Below are 19860 nucleotides of genomic sequence, written 5' to 3' on the forward strand. Positions count from 1 at the left end.
CATAAAACATAAGAAAATAGGATGAAGTTTAATTTCCGAGCCTTGGGGAAAAAGTGTAAATATGTAAAAGTTTAAAGGTAAAAATGTAATTTGCCAAAGTTTGAGTCAATGACTGTTTTAATAAATGTGAGTATTAATAAGCTAAATTTGTTATTACAGATCAAGAAGAACGAAATCCGGAGTTAGACCGTGGGAAGAAAAAGATAGTGGACTAAATCGATATAGTTGATCGTATTTTGTTTCGATGTAAGTTTGTGATAAATAAATGCAATATTCTATTATTTTATGTTAATGTTGTTACTTTCCAGCATCTGTAAATTTATTTTGTGAAATTATTCAAAGAAGACTCAAGCATGAATTGACGGAGAATTAATTTCAGAAAGTCCCGGTTGAACCTTAGGAATGTGTAGGATACAAATGTCATGACATTAGGGTTTAAGGATACCATGTAAGACCATGCCAAGGCATGGCAATTAGTAAGGTTTCTAAGGCAAGGATATCATGTAAGACCATGTCAAGACATGGCATTGATAAGTTTCTATAAGGTAAAGGTCCCATGTAAGACCATGCCAAGGCATGGCATTGGTGAGTTCATAAGGCAAGGATACCATGTAAGACCATGTCGAGACATGACAATGGTAAGTTTCAAAAGGATACCATATAAGACCATGACAAGTCATGGAAATGGTAAGGTACCCGTGTATCCTTAGTATTCCAAGTGGTTCAACGAGAAAATTTAAAGAGAATATCAAGGTAAGGTAAGGTAAGGTAAGACGAGTTATACTAAAAAGGGTAAGACTAGTTCATGCTAGAAGAGCAAAGGTAAGTATATAATATTCATGTATGCTTGATAAGGAAAATGGTAAGTAAAATGTATTAATAAATTTGATTAAGTAAGTAAGTGTTTAAGTAAGTGAGTAAGTGAAGAAGTTTAAAATATGTCTACGACAATTAATGAAGTTACATTAAGTAGTATCATGCCAAGTAGTAAGATAATTTTTATGAATGTTGTTATTTATTTGCATGCAAACTTACAAAGCTTAATGATTACCCCCTTTATTTTGCTTCTTTTTATAGTTTTTTCAAGCTAACTCGGGGATCGTAAAGTACGTCGGAGGCCTGGGCACACTATCACAAGGATTATTTTGGCATAGCTAGACGTTTCATTTTGAGTATGGCATGTATAGCATCGTAGCCATTTTGTGTGTATGATCTTATGATATGGCTAATGAATGGTATGTAAATGCTTGATAATGATTAGCTATTGGAATGGCTAATCAAGGACATGTTTGGTGTTACGTATGCCTAAATGCTAGCTATTCCATGGAAATCATGAAAAAGGTGAAATTAGCTTTAAAATAGTATCAAACAGCAGTAATGACATGAATTTGAAAAATCACTAAAAATAGTAGAAAAGGATTTAATAGTGAATCAGATATAAAATTAAAGCTTATTGAGTCTATTTTCATATGAAAGAAACAGAGTAAATAAAGGAGTTGTATTTTATGAGATATTTAAATTTTGGTGAGATAGGGTCAGAGTGATTTTTGAATCCCCTATTCTAACTTTAGAAATTCACTAAAAATTGTACAAATATAATTAGGAGTTATACTTTATATGTATAGATTTCTTATTGAGTCTAATTTTAATAGAAATGAATTTCATGGTTATTTGAATTCTGTACAGGGAGAAGATTAATTCGTAGTGAATAGAGGTCAGAGCAGCTAAACACTGAAATAGGGGAAAATTTAACTAATAAACTGTACTAATTGGCTAGACCAAAAATTCTGAGAAAAAAATTAGTAAGAAGATATATGAGTCTGGTTTCAGTTAAAATTTACGGATTTGAATTTCAAGTTTTATAACTCAAGTTATGATTTATTTAGTGACTATGACGCAAATGGACAGTTTATTTATGAAAGATGAAATAAATTGTTTTGATTTGTTTAAGTGATCGAAAAATTTTTATTGATCCCGGTTTGTTCCCGAACCGTTTTAATTTCACATTTTAGGGTCTCGAGAACCCTTTTTAAGGACATAATGAATGAATGAAACTATATTAATTTTAAAATCAAATTTTTATGCCCCGAATTAGTAAGGTAAGTCTAGTAACGCCTCGTGCTCGACTCCGGCGACGGTCTTGGGTAAGGGGTGTTACAACGTTTATAAACACAAGGCTCATCCACATTTTGCTCAAATCTAATGGTTTTTATTATTTGAACGAATCTTTGATTCCATAAGTCGAATGTTTGCTTAAGTCCATATATGGATCTAAGCAATTTGCAAACTTTATACTCGTTTGCTTTAGCTATAAATCTGGTAAGTTGCATCATATAGATGCTTTCTTAAAGATAGTCATTCAAGAATGTTGTCTTGACATCTAGTTACTAGATCTCGTAATCGAGAGTCACTGCAATGGATAACAATATGTGGATTGACTTGAGCATGGCAACTGGATAAAAGGTTTATTCATATGGTGATGGTCCCTTAACAACACAACACCCAACAAACAGTCACTCTGGTACTTTAAATCAATTTCACTAGTTGTGATTACCACCTCCTTATTGATTAGAAGGCTTGTTAATTAGGTAACATCTTTAAGCTTGATAGTCACTTCCCCACACGAGAAAAATAAAATGTAAACATTCTTTTGCATCAATCTTTCTGCCAAGGCGACAACCAAATCTGGAAGATTTTCAACTTTACCATCATAAATGCTACTAGAAATTACCATCCTTCAAGTGTTCATTGCTACAAGGGTCAAGCTTTAACAAATGTAAATTGTATCGAATCCAAATAACTTGATTTAACATCTGTTAAAAATCACAAAACAACAGTATTAGTTTTTTGAAATCATAATACCATTTTTAAAAATTAAAAAATAGAAAGAATTAAGTTGTAGATTTCACCATATTAATGGTAAAATGGAGGAAATTCTAAAGAGTTGTAGATTTTGAGAGCTTGAAAGAGTTGGAAGATTTTGAGTGGGAACGGAAGAGGAACTAATGAGTTATTATAGCGTGAAAGACGCCAACCATGGGAGTCGGCTTCCACTATACTAAAATCAGTTGGTTGGCCAACAACAAAATATATGCCTCCTAACTCTAAACTCGACACCTATGGATATTGAGGTACTCTCCATTTACTTTATAATACTTCCCTCCTAACATGCATGGCACATATTAGTGTGGTAATTCAACATCACCCTGAACTCAACACCCATGAGTATTGAGGTACTCCTAAAAAAATGTATTCTGAAAAGTAACTTTTTCATAAACTAACAAAAATAATAATGAATATTAAATTTTATATTGTGAAAGTGAATAAACTATATTTTCATTGAATTTATATTTAAAGTTTATTGATAGAATTTTAAAATATTTTTTACTCTTTATGCATAATATTTATTTTTTGGAGTTTATAAGTATAAGTAAAATTGTAAATGCAATATAAATCACAAACAATACATTTTCGACCAACTAAACTAGAATAAATTTAGATAAAATAAATCTAGACAGAGCACACACATGATGAAACTTAAACCCAAAATAATTTAGAGAAGAATCCACACATAACATTTACCTATGGTGGAACTCAAATCTGGGTGCTCAAGATCTCAAACCTCAACCTTTATTAGCATTGCCAAATCTTCATTGGCTTAATGCAAATATTTTAATAAATATATTTGTTATATTCTTTTCCACTTACATCATTGGTGAGCCATAAATTTAGTCATTTTAAGTTATGATGATTCAAATATGTAAAAATGATAATTTGTTTTCTGATAAAAAATAAAAATTTAAACATATACTCTCATGTATGATACCTAACACTTAACTAAGAAAAAAAAAGTAAACTCCATTAGTAGTCAACCAATTATAAAAAAAATATCATCGAACTAGAAAATTTTACAGAATGGTCATCCAACTATTAGTATTTTTTTCAGTCGCCAAATATGAAAAGTTACAAAATGATCCCTCTCCTATTCAATTTTGTCTTTTTTAGTCACCCAACTATCTTGAATTTTTTGGTGTTTTCTTTTTTACATTATCAAGTTGGTAACTAAAAAAACAAAATTAAATAGTCAGATAGATGTCGACCATGATCAAGATAAAGTTTTAATATACATTAAATTCTAATAGTTATTAGAATTAGCTCTCTATTTCTTTTATACTTCTTATGCCTATAAATAGAGACTCTGATGAAGCATTGTAATCATCCCTTTTGATCAATAAAGTGCATTCTCTATTGCTTTCATATTTTCTTTGTTCTTTATTCTCTCCGTTTCTGTTTATTTTATAACACGTTATCAGCACGATGATTTTCTATTTTTTCAAAATCTTTCGAAGTTGTCCCACAAATCAAATTCCTTTTCACCTTAAATTTTCTCCCTTACAACTTCATCTTCAGGATGTTGAAAGATTCAATCTCAGAATGGATTGTGGTTTTTATTCCCGATCTTTGATTTATAATTGTACAAGCATGGGTAAAGAATAGATTTGTACTCGTGATAATAGTCAAGGTGATGACGATGATGTTAAAAAATATTTAGGTATATTTTACTATGTTTTACTTATTATATCATGTTTATTATAATTGGAGACTAATCATGACAATATGAATAGATAGATTTTGATTTGAAATCTCACGCATGTTTGCGATGGTGATTATGAAATAAAGAATCCATTAGGATGTTTATAACTCTGTCCTATTAGATTTGTTGCATTCCCCGAAGTGAATGTAAACATAAAGAAAATAAAATATATACTCATAGACCACTAAAAGTGGGAACATAGTAATAAATAAGAGAACAATGAGAGTGTAACACCCCTCACCCGTATTCAATGCCGGAATAGGGTTACGGAGCATTACCAGACATATTATACAATTAAACATACATTTCAGATACATTTTCAAATTTCATGTAATTATCATTCAACATCATTCACATCGTCCCTAATACGAGCCTACGAGGCCCAAATCATGCTTTAGGAGTGGTTCGGGACTAAACCGATAACTCAAAAAAATTTTGGAACACTTAAAAAATTTTGAAAAATACAGGGGACACACGCCCGTGTGGCCCGGCCGTGTGTCTCACACTGCCAAAGACACGCCAGTGTCACAGGCCGTGTGGACATTCAAAATGGGATCACATGGTCTGTCCCAGCCCGTGTCCTGCCCCGTGTAACTCCCTGACTTGGGTCACAAGGTCAACCACACGCCCGTTTGACCAGCCCGTATGCCCTTCAAAATGGCCACACATGCCTGTGTCAGGTCGTGTGCTAGGTTGTGCCAAACCTTTAGGGTATACTGACTTATGCCACACGGCCAAGTCACACACTCGTGTGCTAGGCCATGTGGAGTATACTGACTTGATTTCTAATTCAACACCAGGGGACACACGGTCATGTAACTTGACCTGTGTCACACACCCGTGTCTCTGCCCGTGTGGACAAAAATAGGTTATTTACCAAGCCATCTTGCCACCCAAATTTGTATACACCTACACCAAACCAAATGGCACAACACAAGGCATAAATAGGCATTCAAACCAACCTCAACCAAGCCTAATTCATGCTAATTCCATACTATCAATCACAAGATACACAAATATCAAAATAAGCCATTCCATTCATGCCAAATTTTACATTCATAATTCACTTAATGGTCACTTTCAATTATATAACAATTTACCTAAAATTTCATGTATACCAAATTTCCAAATTTCAAACAAAAGGTACTCAATTTACCAATTCATAATACACATCACATAGTTATTACCAACCACATGACAAAAGGGCATTTGCACATATATACAAACATTATCAAACATACCAAAATAAGCCAACTCACATGGCTATACACATTATAAACCTTTCATCCATTACAAGCCAACTCAAATGGCTAAAACCATTACTAACATATACCAAAATGACCATAATTCCTATACATGCCATATAACCAAAACATAAACTCAAAAGTACCAAAGTGATAGCTTGATAGTGTGATGAGGTCTCCGACGATTCCCAAATCCGAGCTAGCTTTGATTTCACTATAAAACACAAAAAAAAACAATGTAAGCTATAAAGTTTAGTAAGCTCGTATGAAATAATAAGAAAAGCTTACCATTTATTTACAAACAAGAATATGAACATATCAACTACTAAACATTTAATCACAATATTAACATATATTCAATTACATATTTAACCATGAACTCATATCTTTCATAGATTTGATGCTTATATAGTTCTCGTACATGCCTGTACTGATACATATATATTAATCACCATTTCATATCTTCGATATACCTGTTAAACCATTCGGAGTACTATCGAATACCCGGGAAACTCACACCCTAAGTGCCACATATATAGCCGAAGCTATCTCAATGCCACATATATAGACAAAGCTATCTCAATCTCATATCACATATAATGCTCACTCTCGAGCTATCAACGGGCCTGCTCACACAAGCGGACAGTCATGACGAAACTACACAGTGATGCTCACACAAGCTGACAAAAATCCGTAACACATATTGGATAGCTCAGCCACCGGTAAGACGTACGGACTAGCACCCAATTACATAACCCCTAATGACATGTCATTCGTATCCTAATCTATTCCTAAGGTTCAACCGGGATTTCACATTTGTCGAAACATCGTCAAATATATCTGCAAGGTCGTATTCAAAATTTATATATTATTAAAGCATTTAAAACACAATTAATACAATGCTTATTATATACGAACTTACCTTGATCGCTAAAAAAACAGAACGGAACGATTAGTCCAAAACCTTACTTTTTCCCCCGATCTAAATCTGAATTTCGCTTTTCTTGATCTATATATAATCAAATTTAAATAATTCAATCATCATTCTATTCAATTTAGTCCAAAATACGTATTAAAGCAACTTTACACTTTTACCCTCATATTTTGACATTTTTACAATTTAGTCCTTATCTCATAAAAATATAAATTCATGCAATTCAACTTATACCCATGCTAGCCAAATTTCAATTAAGTCCCTAGCAGCCCATTTTTTCATTTATTTTACAATTTAACCACAAAATTTTAACATTTCACAATTAAATCCCTAAATGATAATTTTGTCAAAAAATCACTTTGCAAATGTTGTTTATCTAACAACAAGCATACATTTTCTATCATCAAAAATCAAAATACACCTATATTCATCAATGACAAAACTCTAAACCTTTAATAATTTTGCAAATTAGTCCCTAGGCTAGCTAGACTAAGCTGCAACGATCTCAAACACATAGAAATCATTAAAAACCGAGTCAAAAATGACTTACATGCACCAACGATAGATGGAAAAACTTGAAGCTATTTTAATAGTGTTTTATGTTGAAAAATTCAACTAAGGAAGATGACAAAGATGATAGTCTTTGTTTTATCACTTGTTTATTAACTTAATTTTTAAATTGCCTAAACATCCTTTAATCAAACCATTAAAAATCACTTAAACCATGTGCATAAATGTCCACTCAAATAAAAAATGGTCTAATTACCACATAAGGACCTCTACTTTAAAGTTCTATAGCTATTAGAACACAAGTTTTACATTTTACGTGATTTAGTCCTTTTTATCAAATTGAGCATTTAAACGATTAAATTTCTTAACAAAATATTCACACATTCATACTATCATACTATAAACCTCAAAATAATAATAAAATAATTATTTCAACCTCAAATTTAGGTCCCAAAACCACTGTTCCAATTAGACTAAAAACGGGCTGTTACAGAGAGTTCTCAAGATAACTTTTCAAAGGGTAAAGATAACTTATGTTATAAATGTGATATGAAAGATTATTGGCCACATATGTGGGGTATACCTAAATATTTTGTTTCTATTAATATTCTTTGAGAAATGATATGAAAATGTGGTAACGATTTCTATCATTACAAATAGGAAATATTTATCTTATTGGGTACTAAAACAAACCAATATTGTTCCAATATTTGGTCGTACAAAATTAGTCAAAAGCTCTAGAAGAGCTAATACATTAATATCTTGTGATAGTTAATCCACTAGTTTTAAAAGATATTCATAATGGATCTCATATTGAGATTGAGAATGAGGAAAATATTATATTTCATATGAACAAAAAAGTGGATTGAGTTATTAATTTATATTTATTTTATAATCTTTGTGATATTCTTTTGTCATCATCCCTATTAAAGGGTTGAAAGCAAAATATTTGACTGTGAAAGATCTACTTATGAGCAATAGAATAGGATAATTCTATCTAAAGCTTATTATGATTGGATACACCTAAAGTTGCAAGTTTTTAAAAACTGTGAGTGTAACTCTATAGTATTCAAAATAAGTTCTCAATTAAAATTATGTGGTAAATATTATTGATAAGAACTTGTAAGAGAGAAAACTTATGTATGAAAAGTCATTAGTTATGTACCTATTATACACCTGGAAAATAAGATCCACTCTCAAAGTTTTCTATTAATAGATTTTTGGGCATTTGAAGATTTTGGCATATTCCTTGAAGCGAATATTGCATATGATTGTTTAGAAATTATATTTATTTTGTTGACTTAGTGACATTATAATATTCAAATTGATTTAGATATTTTTAGCGGTAAATGACACAATAGCACTTATATGTTGATACAAAGTAAAAGGAATGATAATAAAATTATTAATTTGTTACAATTTAGTACAATTGAAACACATGTTAAAGTAAACCAGAAGTTTACTGATACAAATGGATTTACTACTTGGCGTGACCAGTTAGACCATCCTGAATCATTTATGATGCGAAAATTAATTGAGAATTCATATGGACATTCATTAAAAAACCAGAAGATTCTTTAATTTAAAAGAATTCTCATATGTTGCTTGTTCTCAATGAAAATTGATTATTAGAAACTCACTAGTCTTGCATTTCTGAAATGAATATGGGCTCATTCATACACAATGTGGATGGTTTTGGTATTATATGATTTTGTAGATGATTGTTTTGTAAATGCATGTACAAAATAATCACATATGCGTTATCAATTTGCAACCTGTCGTTTGCAAGATTGCTTGTTTAAATATTTAATTTCAGATCATGCAATTAAGACAATTCATCTTGCTAATACTAATGAGTTTATATCTCAATCTTTTATTGATTGAGTCTGAAAAACTTTTGTAAAAGTTTGCTCATAATGGTTTAGAGAAATTATTGATTAAACACCTCTAATTAATGTCTAAATCATTACTTATGAGAACTAAACTTCCTATTTCAACATGAGATTATGTTGATTTACGTGTTGTACGCATCAAGCCAATAAGTTATAAATAATCCCTATTAAAATTGGTTTTTGATCAAAAGCTAAATATTTCTCATATTTGAATTTTTGTATGTGCGTATCTGTTCCAATTGCTCCACCACAATGCACAAAGATGAGTGGAAAGTTGGGAATATATATTAATTACAAGTTTCTTTATATTATTAGATGTTTTGAATGAATTTGAGATTCAATTATGACATGATTTGTGATTACAATTTTGATTCGATAGTTTTCCCGACATTAGGGGGAGAGAAACAATAACTTGTAAATGAGTTGGGGGAGTAATTGAACCAGAAGTTCAATAAGGATAACTCATTACAAGTTAACTGTTAGATGTATTAACAAACTTAATGAGAATAACCAAGTGTTATATATCATCTAATATTTTAATTTGAATCAAAGTCTCAGAAGAACAATCAGTTGGAATAAATAATAGATTGATCGGTTCCAAGTATGAAAATTCTTCCAGATGGTCATATAGTGGAGGCGGGTGCTCCAGAAGAGACCCAAGACATAATTAATAAGTAAAACTTCAGAAGAGATTTAGGTACCTAAAACTGAATTTTAAAATAATGAAAATAAGAGATCTCCATAAATTATGTCAATTCGAGAAAATATGGAACCGAATAATAAAAGTGGTCGACAATGATTTTGCATACAATATTATTATTGAAATAATGAAATAAAAGGAAGATCTTGAATAAATCTATTGAGAAATATAGATATGGAATAAACTGATCAAAATATAAAGACGCAACTCAAGTACAATTAAATTTATGGAGTTTTTGGACCAGTAGCCCAAATATCTAAAGGTATAAAGCCAATAAAGGTGCAATTGAAGTAGTTTTGCAAAAGCAGAATATGAAGTTTTTCGATAAGTCCTAAAATTGATTAAGAAAAGATATAATATTCTTTTGTGGTGGATGCAATAACCTTTAGATATATTATTAAATTGACAATTCATAAAAGATTTAACTTGCGTCTAATGGTTTTTGTTACAAACTTTTATGAAACTGTATACAATAAAGTTTATATTAAAATCCTTGAAGGATTTAGGATGCTAGAAACATATTGAAATTCTCGAGAAATTGTTTATTTATATGAATTGAAATTATGTGGTAAATTTGACTTAGTGAATAGTAATTGAAGGAGGATTATAAAGTGATCCAAAATACCTATTTGTGTGTTTTTATAAAAGAATTGTGATTAAAGTTTGTTATGATTACTGTTGAATCTCCTGAAGATATCAAAATATATTTCCCCAAATTTCTCTCACTCATAACTTTTAAAAGAATGGTAATATAAATGTTTAGCGAATATATTCAATTAGCCATTTGAAAAACTAGTATTCAAGATTGAATATGTAGAATATGAGAAAATATGTGATGTTTTATGAGGGGGAGTAAATACGCGTTGCACTCTTTTTCCCTTAATCGAGGTTTCTTCCCATTGGGTTTTCCTGGTAAGGTTTTTAATAAGGCAGCATATTATGTGTATTATAGATTGTGTACTATTTTTCTTTCATTAGGTTTTTATCCCACATGGTTTTTCTTAATAAAATTTTAACGAGGCACATTATCTACCAGTAGACATCCAAGAGGGAGTGTCATGAATATCTTATTAAGTGGATGTCCATCATGATCAAGATAAAGTTCTAATATTCTTTAAATTCTAATAGTTATTAGAATTAGATATCTACTTCTTTTATACTTCTTATGCCTATAAATAGAGACTCTGATGCAGCATTATAATCATCCTTTTTAATCAATAAAATACATTATCTATTGTTTTCATATCTTATTTGTTCTTTATTCTCTTCATCTCTCTTCATTTTATAACAAGATAATTATTTTTGTAATTTTTCATAATTGAATAACTAAAAAATATAATTATAGTTAAAAAAAAAAAAAACCTAACCGTTGATATCTGATACGACATGCAAACCACTACTGAAATGCTGTTATGCATAAGATCCACGAACCACCAAGTCTAATGCTGTCTCATCACACCCTCGTTTTAAACCAGCTCTGCTTTCAACTTTAACGGCTTTCTTCCTTTTCCAAATTCCATGGCACTTCCCATTTCAAAGCAGAAAAGCCACAGCCTGCAAATGGAAAAACAGATAATTGTTGATCCCATATCGTTGAGAGAATCAATATCATCGTCATCATCCATGGGAGAAACAAGTTTCAACATGATGTTACCTCCCATCGACGCTCCTCAACCCGATTCCGCCGTCCCTCATCCCCTGCTCCCTCCCAACCCCAACTTCTTCACTTCTACCGTTCCAACGCCTGCAACCTCATCTCCTCGGTTCCGCTCACTTCTGTCGTGGAAGAACTTGAAAAGTCGAAGTCATGAATCTCCTCGACAGGTCGACCACGAGGTGGTTGATGACGTCCGTCACCATGGTCAAGCCAACGACGATGGTTGCCGAAACAGCATCAACTTCAAATGCAGTGGCCTCTGCTTGTTCCTTCCAGGATTGGGTAAAGCAAAGGCAGTGAGGCCAAGAATGAGAGAAACCATTGGCATTGAGAATGATCATGTGACATCAACAAGAGTTTCCCTGGAAAAATTCGAATGCGGGTCCTGGGCTTCATCAACTTTGATACCCGACCACCATGAAGATGTTGATGGAGACTGTGTCATGAATCACTACTTTGATATGCCATTGGAGTTGATCCAAAATCTCGGCAACGATGCCCATTTACCTGTTTCCGCTGCTTTTGTGTTCCATAATAAAGATATAAAAGCATTTTCGAAATATGTTTCAACTCCCACAGCAGCAACAGGCAGGAAATCGTACGATTCAGCTCACGGTTTCAGGTTCTCTACGGGCAGAGATTACGATGAATCATTGTTCAGTCGAGCTTAAGGTTTTTTTTTTTAGCACTTAATGTTTGATTTGAATAAAAGGAAGGCTTTACCCATATATGATGAGATTTCTAAAATCATGTTAGCAAAACTATCATATCCATTAACATTAATGAGAAGCGGCCGGAATCATACATTTTTTTTTCAATAGAATCTTTTTTGCCGCTGTTCAAATACTTCTAACAGTACTCTAATTATGGAAAAGGAAAATGAAGTGTGATGATATATAATGCGTAAAAACATTAACCCTAAACAGCATCCTCCTCAATGCCTAAATAAAACATCACATAGTGTTAGATGAACCAGTTTACCTAAACCAAAAGGGTTTTTTTTAATGGAGGAGGCTTCAACTTATTTCCTAACAATTTACTTCTTCCTTTTCTTGGGTGGCTGCAGGGCTTCCTCATCTTCATCTTCTTCTTCCTCATCTTCATTTTCTTCTTCTTCAACATCCTCTTCATCCTCATCCTCTCCATCATCATCGTCGTCGTCATCCTCGTCGTCATCCTCATCCTCATCCTCAGGGTCTTCACCATCTCCATCTTCATTGTCTTCGTCTTCTCCATTTTGTTCTGCCCCGGTCGCACCACCTCCCAGTCCTTTCTTTGGATTGTTCTTCTCGCTATTACCATTGTTGCCATAATCCCCGCCTTCCGAGGACAGCTCTTCTTCACCATCTCCAAACTCACCACCCCCATCATCGCCATCATCATTGCCGTCATCATTATCTTCCCCATCGGCGTCCTTCAGCTTAGGCTGGTTTTGGGAATGGTCACCCTTGATTCCAGGTTTGTTAGCCACCAGCAATGTAAAGGAGTTCTGAAACCAATCCCCAAAACATGCATTCACAGCAGGGTTTAAAGCAGAAGCTATATTAGCAATTATAACCAAGATTTTCTGAACCAACAAGAAGACAAAGAGTACATAAAATCATAACTAATTGGGTCTTATCGGAAGATTAACGAAAGCCTTTGCTTTGATTTGTAAGAATCATACCTTTTACTGGCAAACTGTTTATTGATTAAAAATTATTTTTTTAAAGGCAAAAAATTATTTAAATTAAATATTCTGTAGCACAAACCAAGTCTTGGGATCATATTCATATATCTGTACAAAACAGAATATATATATTAATTAGCTTCATTAAAACTTTTAGCTTTGCACTTTGGGCACTCCTAATACTACCCCTCCAATATATGATGTCTTGTTATCTATTCAAATGGAACTAGAATTTTTGTAATTTAGACATAAGTGATTTACACACACACATATATATATATATGTTTAATATATTTAAAATTATAAAATGTTTAATATATTTAAAACAATAAAACAAGTGGTCCAACAGACTAAGCTGAAGCTCCAACCTAACCAGAATAAGCAATAAATTTACTATTCAGATATGACCTGTGAATAACCCATGGTTTGGAAATTTTTAAAATCTCTTCTCCAAACTAAAATCATGCTAGGCTTGAAACTAGGAACTGTATTTATAAAATATTAAAAATTATTTATATATTTTATACTTTTTATAGGTCACATGGAATTGATGAAGTTCAAATTTTGAAATTTGTTAAATTTCTAATGACTACCCAACTAATTAAACAATCCATGTTGACTTACTATTTTATATATAAATATATAATAATTATAATAATTCAATCAGCCCAAATTACAATTTAGAAATAAATATTAAATTTACACATGAATTTTGATTTTGGGCAATTTTATACATGAAATTTCATTAGCAACAAACACAATTATTTTTATAACACCATTTTAAATTTACATATTGTATATACATATAATTATATTTATCAAATATAAAAATAAATAGGCATTATTATTTCTTTAAATGTGTGCTATTGAATTAAAATTAAAATTTCATATATATATTTAAACTATAATTATAATTTACGTTTAAATTAAATATTCAATGTATAATTTTAGGATTTACCGTACAATTTATTTTATTCGAACTTAGGCCGGCAAGTCGAATCTACCAAACTAAATGGGTGATCCGGCCTTTTAAGCGGTCTAATCTAGCATTAAGAAATTTTGAAGGAAAGGTGAAAGGCATCAATCCCTGAACAGCAAAAAGATTGGGCCCATTGGACTACAACTAATTGTGTGCCGGGTGGAATCAGGTTAGATGAAATGTCTTTATTTATTATTCTCTTTTTCCCAACTTTATTCGGCTTTACATTTGGATTTACTATTTATCCAAGTTGAAACCATATAAAATTAAAAGAATTCAAGTCTCACTCAGCCACTCAGATTTAATTTATTCAATGATTTTTTATAATTTTAGTATTAATAATAAATGAAATTTTCTGTCTGTTCCCTGTTAGTGAAAAGTTCACAAGTATCTCCCTTATAATATATTTATTAACAACAACAAAAATAACGATGTATCGTTGTACTAAACCTACTTAGATTTTTTTTTACTAATAATGGATAGAATCATATTTTTTAATAAATAATATTAACACATTAAATTTAACATAATTTGATCAAATCTAATTTAAAACTTAACATATATAATTATTATTTTTAAAAATAATATAACAAATAAATATAAAGACTGGATAAAATAATCTCTGCCTAAATTCGGATCGAATAGAAGAAGAATTTAATATCTTGCCAAGCCTATTTTATGGACGAGTAGACCGATTTGGGACAACCAACCATTGATTTTACAAGGCTTAAAAGCAGTTAAGATATTTTCTTAAATTATTTTTATTTTAAATACAAGTAAATATTTTTGACATGATAGTATAAAAAAAATTGACATAAAAAGTACGATTACTTTATAAAATTCAAAAATAGTGGACAAAAGCATGACGTGGCACCTAGGATTTGACAAGAATATTACGCAAGGAATATCCGATTCATAACAGAGACTTTGACAATTCGAAAAAATGACAAAAAAGAAAAAGAAAAAAGACTTAGGACAGATGTTTTATTATTTTTCCCAAAAAAAATCCCATTTATTTTTATTAAAAATTTTTGAAGTTGGATTTTTTTTACATTTTTATTTATAAAATTTTAAAAAAAACTTTAAAAAATTTTAAATTTATTTTTAAATTTTATAAGCAAAATTATTGAATATCTCAATTTTTTTTAAATCTTAAAAGGTATGTGTCACCTACTTATGAATATAAAAAATGTATCGTGTATAATTACAAAAAAAATAGTGTATCTATATTAATAATGTATACAATATATCATTTAATTTTCTATGTTAAATTATATTTTATGAAATTTAATTAAATAAACTATTTAACAAATTATAAATCAAAGTATAAAATATTTTAAAAGTCAACTGAAATAATTAAATTGAAGTTTCATATGCGACAAAATTCAAACTACCCCGAACAACTACAGTAAATATTTTCTCCATCTCCCCAACTAAAAAGCGCAAGTTAGCAAAATAAAATACTAAAAATTGTTAATATATTTTATTTTTTTGGTGAAATTTTTAATATAGTTTTAAGATGTTAGTAAACACATTTTATCTTCTAATTTGAAAGTAAAAAAGAATTATAAATAATTCTATATTTTATATTAAAAATAAACTATGATTTTATAATATAATTATCATTTTTATCGGGAATAAAATCACGAAGACGAATAATCTCGTATTAAAACGCAACTCCAAAATCTTTACGTCACAAAATCTCGGTCCTCAACAACACAGCCACGCATTTAGCAGGAATCTAATGCAAAAAATTTCTGAAATACTTTTAAGAAAAAATCAAAGGGAGGATTTAACTTTTGAAATTTATCTTTTAATCTCCTTTTGATATCTAAATACACTAAACTATTAATTTTGTTCCGATTTATTTTGAAATTTATTTTTTATTGGAAGTCGATAAGTTTTTTTTTTACATAAATAAAACGAAAAAAATAATATAAGTATCCAAATGAAAGAAAAAAAATAGAGTGAGAAAAAAAATATGAGGGAAAAAAATTAGTAAAAAAAAAACTGCTCAATAGAAAAAAGGTTCCTAAATAAGGAATCCTACAAGGGCGCATTTTAGCAATGATCTAAAGCGAAAACCGCGAAACTCGTAGCAAAAAATAGCATAAATTGAAGGATATGGTAAGCAAAAATTATAAAATAAAACACATTAAAAAAAATAAAGGATAGCTTACCAGAGCTACAAGGTGGTTATTGACAAGAGCCGACAAGAACATGGAAGCTAGAGTTTCACCGGCGCATGTTAGCGCGACGTAACTAACCGTAACCGCCATCGAACTGTGGGCAACTTCAGTATTTCACTACGGCCAACGATAAACCTAAAGGCAACCTGCACAAATAAAAAAAGCATCCGTACCGTTAGATCTAAGCTGAAGCTGTATCAGCGGTTAGATCTGTCACTTTATTCCTACAGAATATAGTACGAACTAGCAAAAGCAAAAGGAAATTAAGAAAATTAAGAAAATAAAAAAAATATTTCCCTAATAGTGCAAATAAATTAAAACAAAAAGGAAACAGCGGGAATTTATAAATTAAAAAAAACAAAGTTTTCTTTAAAAGAAAAACACAACAAAGTACCTTGAATTACGAGCAAAACTCGCCGGCGGAAAGTTGTTTTTGGTATAAATTAGCTTTTGGTTTTTGGAAAAACACAACTCACCTAAAATTAATTAAAGATTAAAGAGAGCGTTAGGGAATTCGAAAGAAGAAGAAGAAAAAAGATGTGAGGAACGAAACATACCGAGAAACGAAGATGAGGAAGGCGGAGAGAGTAGATCTGAGGAATTACAGAGCTAAAATCAAAAGGAAAGGAGAAAACAGAGAAGCTTAGGAGGGAGGCGAAAGTAGATCTGAGGATTTGCAGGACTAAAAGCAGAGGAAACAAGCAAAAGGATAAGCGTTCATTGTGGACCGTCGGATCGTGATCAAGGAGACATGGAGAGGAAGAAAAGATATAGCAAAAGCAAAAGGGAGGAAGAGAAAGAGAGTACTGGGGATTGGGAGTGACTGCCCGTCATTTTTCCCAGTCAGGAATCGGGCAAGACGGGCAGCTTACTATCAATTCATCGTGTTAAATGACCGTTGAGTTCGGGCTGCCCGGAAATGAAAGTAAGGCAATATATTAATTAATTCAATTTTCGGATGTCATTTAATTAATTATGTTTTAAAAATTTTGGCTTTTTTGTTTAAACTATCTCACGTGTCCTTTACTTCCAAGTCTAAGGTTAGTTAAAAGTTTTACTTCAAAATAAATAAATAAAATGTTAAAAAATGATTTCGGATTATTATTTTCTAGCCTTTTTAATTTATGAATGTAGTATCCCAATTTCTATTTTTTATTTTTTTATATAATACCATATCTGAAATTAAACACACATCACGATTGTTATGAGACCCAAACCTTTCCCTTAATTTTCTAGCCTTACCTAGTAATGTGTTATTTTTTTATTTAATTTTTAAATTAATTTCAGTAGGCTAAATGTCAAAATATCATTAAACTGATACATTTTGTGGAAGTAAATCTTATTTCTTTTATGGGTAAATTACACAGTTAGTCATCTAATTTTTAGGATATTTTTATTTTGGTCACCCCAAATAAAATTCTTGCAATTTTATCACTCAGCTTTTAAGGTGCTTTCATTTTAGTCGTCCGAGCGTTAAATCTTTAATGATAGTTGACTGTACATACCAAATTATGTTTACACTTCCATTTTGGTCACCATCCAACTTATAGGTCGCTTTCATTTTGGTTACCTAAAAAAATTATCATTTTTTAATTTATTGATTGGAGTAAAAAAAATATTAAGGATTAAAGTGAAAAAACAGTAGAAACTAAAATACTGCATTAAAAAATTTTATCAAATTGTATTTGTTTACCGGATGTTCTACATTTTTTTCAGTGTTGAAATTTTAAATTTCAAAACATCAAAATTAGTTAAATAAATTATTGAAAAAAATTATTTTGATAAACTTAAAATAAAATTTTGAAAGGAGATTAACTTAATTAATTTTAATATTATAGTAACAAATTAGTTGACATGACCAAGGGATAAAAATTTTCAACAATTTATTTAATTGATTTTGATGTTTTAAAAATTAAATTTTTAATATTGAAAAAAAATTAGAATTTTCAGCAATGAGATAAACAAGTATAATTTTACAATTTTTTTAATGCATCATTTTAGTTTCTACCAATTTTTCACTTTAATCATTAATGTTTTTTAATCCGATCAATACTTAAAAAAAGATTCTTTTGTTGTTCAAAAAAAATTCTTTTGTGACCAAAATAAAAATGACATTGAAGTTGAGTGACGAAAATGAAAATATAAATATGATGTGATATGTACAGTCATCCATTATTAAAAATTTAATACTTGAATGATTAAAATGAAAATACTCTAAACATTAAATAATGAAATACAAAAATATCATTTTAAGTGACCAAAATGAAAACACTTGAAAAAGTAGTCACCAATAGTTTACCCTTTTCTTACAATTAAATAAACTTTATTATGTGATTTTCTTTTAAGAAAACCTTTAATTTTAACTAGAAGTAAAAGTACTTTTTTTATCAGTTGTTTTTTCATGCTAAATTACTCATTAGGCATGATGACAGTATTTTCTTTTTCAGTGATTTGGACAAACACACATAAAATAAAATAAAAACCCTTTTATCCCTTTTTTTTTTTTTGAATTTGACACATTTCATAAAATTTATGAGTCATACAAGATTTAATCTAAATTTCTAATTTTGGGAATAAAATTTATATAGATTGTTTGTATCTTGAGAATATTATTATATAGTGGGACTTCTTTATAATAATTTACATATATAACAACATTTTATTAAAACAAGTATATTGTAAAATCAATTTTTTATTTTTTATTTTTACAGTTATAAATTATGAAATATATTTTTTATTAAATTTATTTTCTATAATAACTTTAATAAAAACATTTTTATTCGTTAGTGAAATAAAAGTTTTAATATATTACTCCAATAAATTATTTAAATTTTGCAAAAAATCTATTAACCATATTTAATCAAGTAAAAATAATTTTTAATAAAAGAAATTTTATTTATAAATTTTATTAAATTTATTATCTAAATCTCACTAATCAATATTATTAATATTTTATAGTTTTTAATTTGAAAATTAAAAAAGTTCAAATATGATCTCGAAGGTTGTCATAGAGAAATCAAATATTGTTATGGTTTTATAACAATTATATCTCTATAACATCCAAAATTTTGAAAAAATAAACGAGGACATTATGAAAGAGTTATATTTTAATTTCTTCTAAAGAAATGTTAGTTTACTATTACAGTCAAAAAATAATTTTGCGAAGATAAAATATTGGTAAAAGTATCATAGAAACTCCCATGCTAGGAGTCAAATTGCATTTTGCTTCATTTACCCAAAAAGGGCAAATTAATCCATATATATTAGATCAAAGAGGAAACTAATTATTCTATTAAAAATTTTATTTATTTTTATTGTTAAAAAATTATTCATACACATCAATATAAGGTACATGTGGCATTTCATATGTTACTGTTTGGTTATTCTATCAGTCATGCTAGTTTTTAATAGTGTAAATAGATATAAGTGGAATTTTTAACAAAAATGACCAATTTGCTCATTGGTTTAACATATAGGGATCAATTTACCCCT

At 29.8% G+C, this 19860-nt stretch overlaps 2 protein-coding genes across 3 annotated transcripts; one reads left to right on the plus strand and one right to left on the minus strand.

Moving 5' to 3' along the window:
• Positions 1-11392: 11392 nt before the first annotated feature.
• LOC107914382 (uncharacterized) lies at positions 11393-12202 on the plus strand. Its single transcript, XM_016843285.2, has one exon. It carries the CDS (start codon positions 11393-11395, stop codon positions 12200-12202), a length of 810 nt encoding a protein of 269 aa, XP_016698774.2.
• Positions 12203-12283: 81 nt separating this feature from the next.
• Positions 12284-17376, minus strand: LOC121208243 (phosphopantothenoylcysteine decarboxylase subunit VHS3). Of its 2 annotated transcripts, XM_041078786.1 has the most exons (4): positions 16926-17376; positions 16763-16844; positions 16360-16514; positions 12284-13020 (listed from the first exon to the last, which is right to left on the minus strand). In XM_041078786.1, exons 3-4 carry the CDS (start codon positions 16456-16458, stop codon positions 12568-12570), a joined length of 552 nt encoding a protein of 183 aa, XP_040934720.1. In that variant the 5' UTR covers positions 16459-16514; positions 16763-16844; positions 16926-17376; the 3' UTR covers positions 12284-12567. The 2 variants fall into 2 exon arrangements, with proteins under 2 accessions (XP_040934720.1, XP_040934721.1); XM_041078787.1 differs by lacking the exon at positions 16763-16844.
• Positions 17377-19860: the final 2484 nt, after the last annotated feature.

This window comes from Gossypium hirsutum, chromosome A10, assembly GCF_007990345.1.
Source record: "Gossypium hirsutum isolate 1008001.06 chromosome A10, Gossypium_hirsutum_v2.1, whole genome shotgun sequence".
NCBI classification, from domain to species: Eukaryota; Viridiplantae; Streptophyta; class Magnoliopsida; order Malvales; family Malvaceae; genus Gossypium; species Gossypium hirsutum.

Bases quoted from the DNA above. Each gene is read 5' to 3' on its own strand.
- LOC107914382 (XM_016843285.2), top strand. From the start codon at position 11,393: ATGGCACTTCCCATTTCAAAGCAGAAAAGCCACAGCCTGCAAATGGAA.
- LOC121208243 (XM_041078787.1), bottom strand. From the start codon at position 16,458: ATGGCGGTTACGGTTAGTTACGTCGCGCTAACATGCGCCGGTGAAACT. The intron at 13,021-16,359 runs GTAAGCTATCCT...GATTGGTTTCAG, and splicing joins ATAACCACCTTGTAGCTCTG to AACTCCTTTACATTGCTGGT.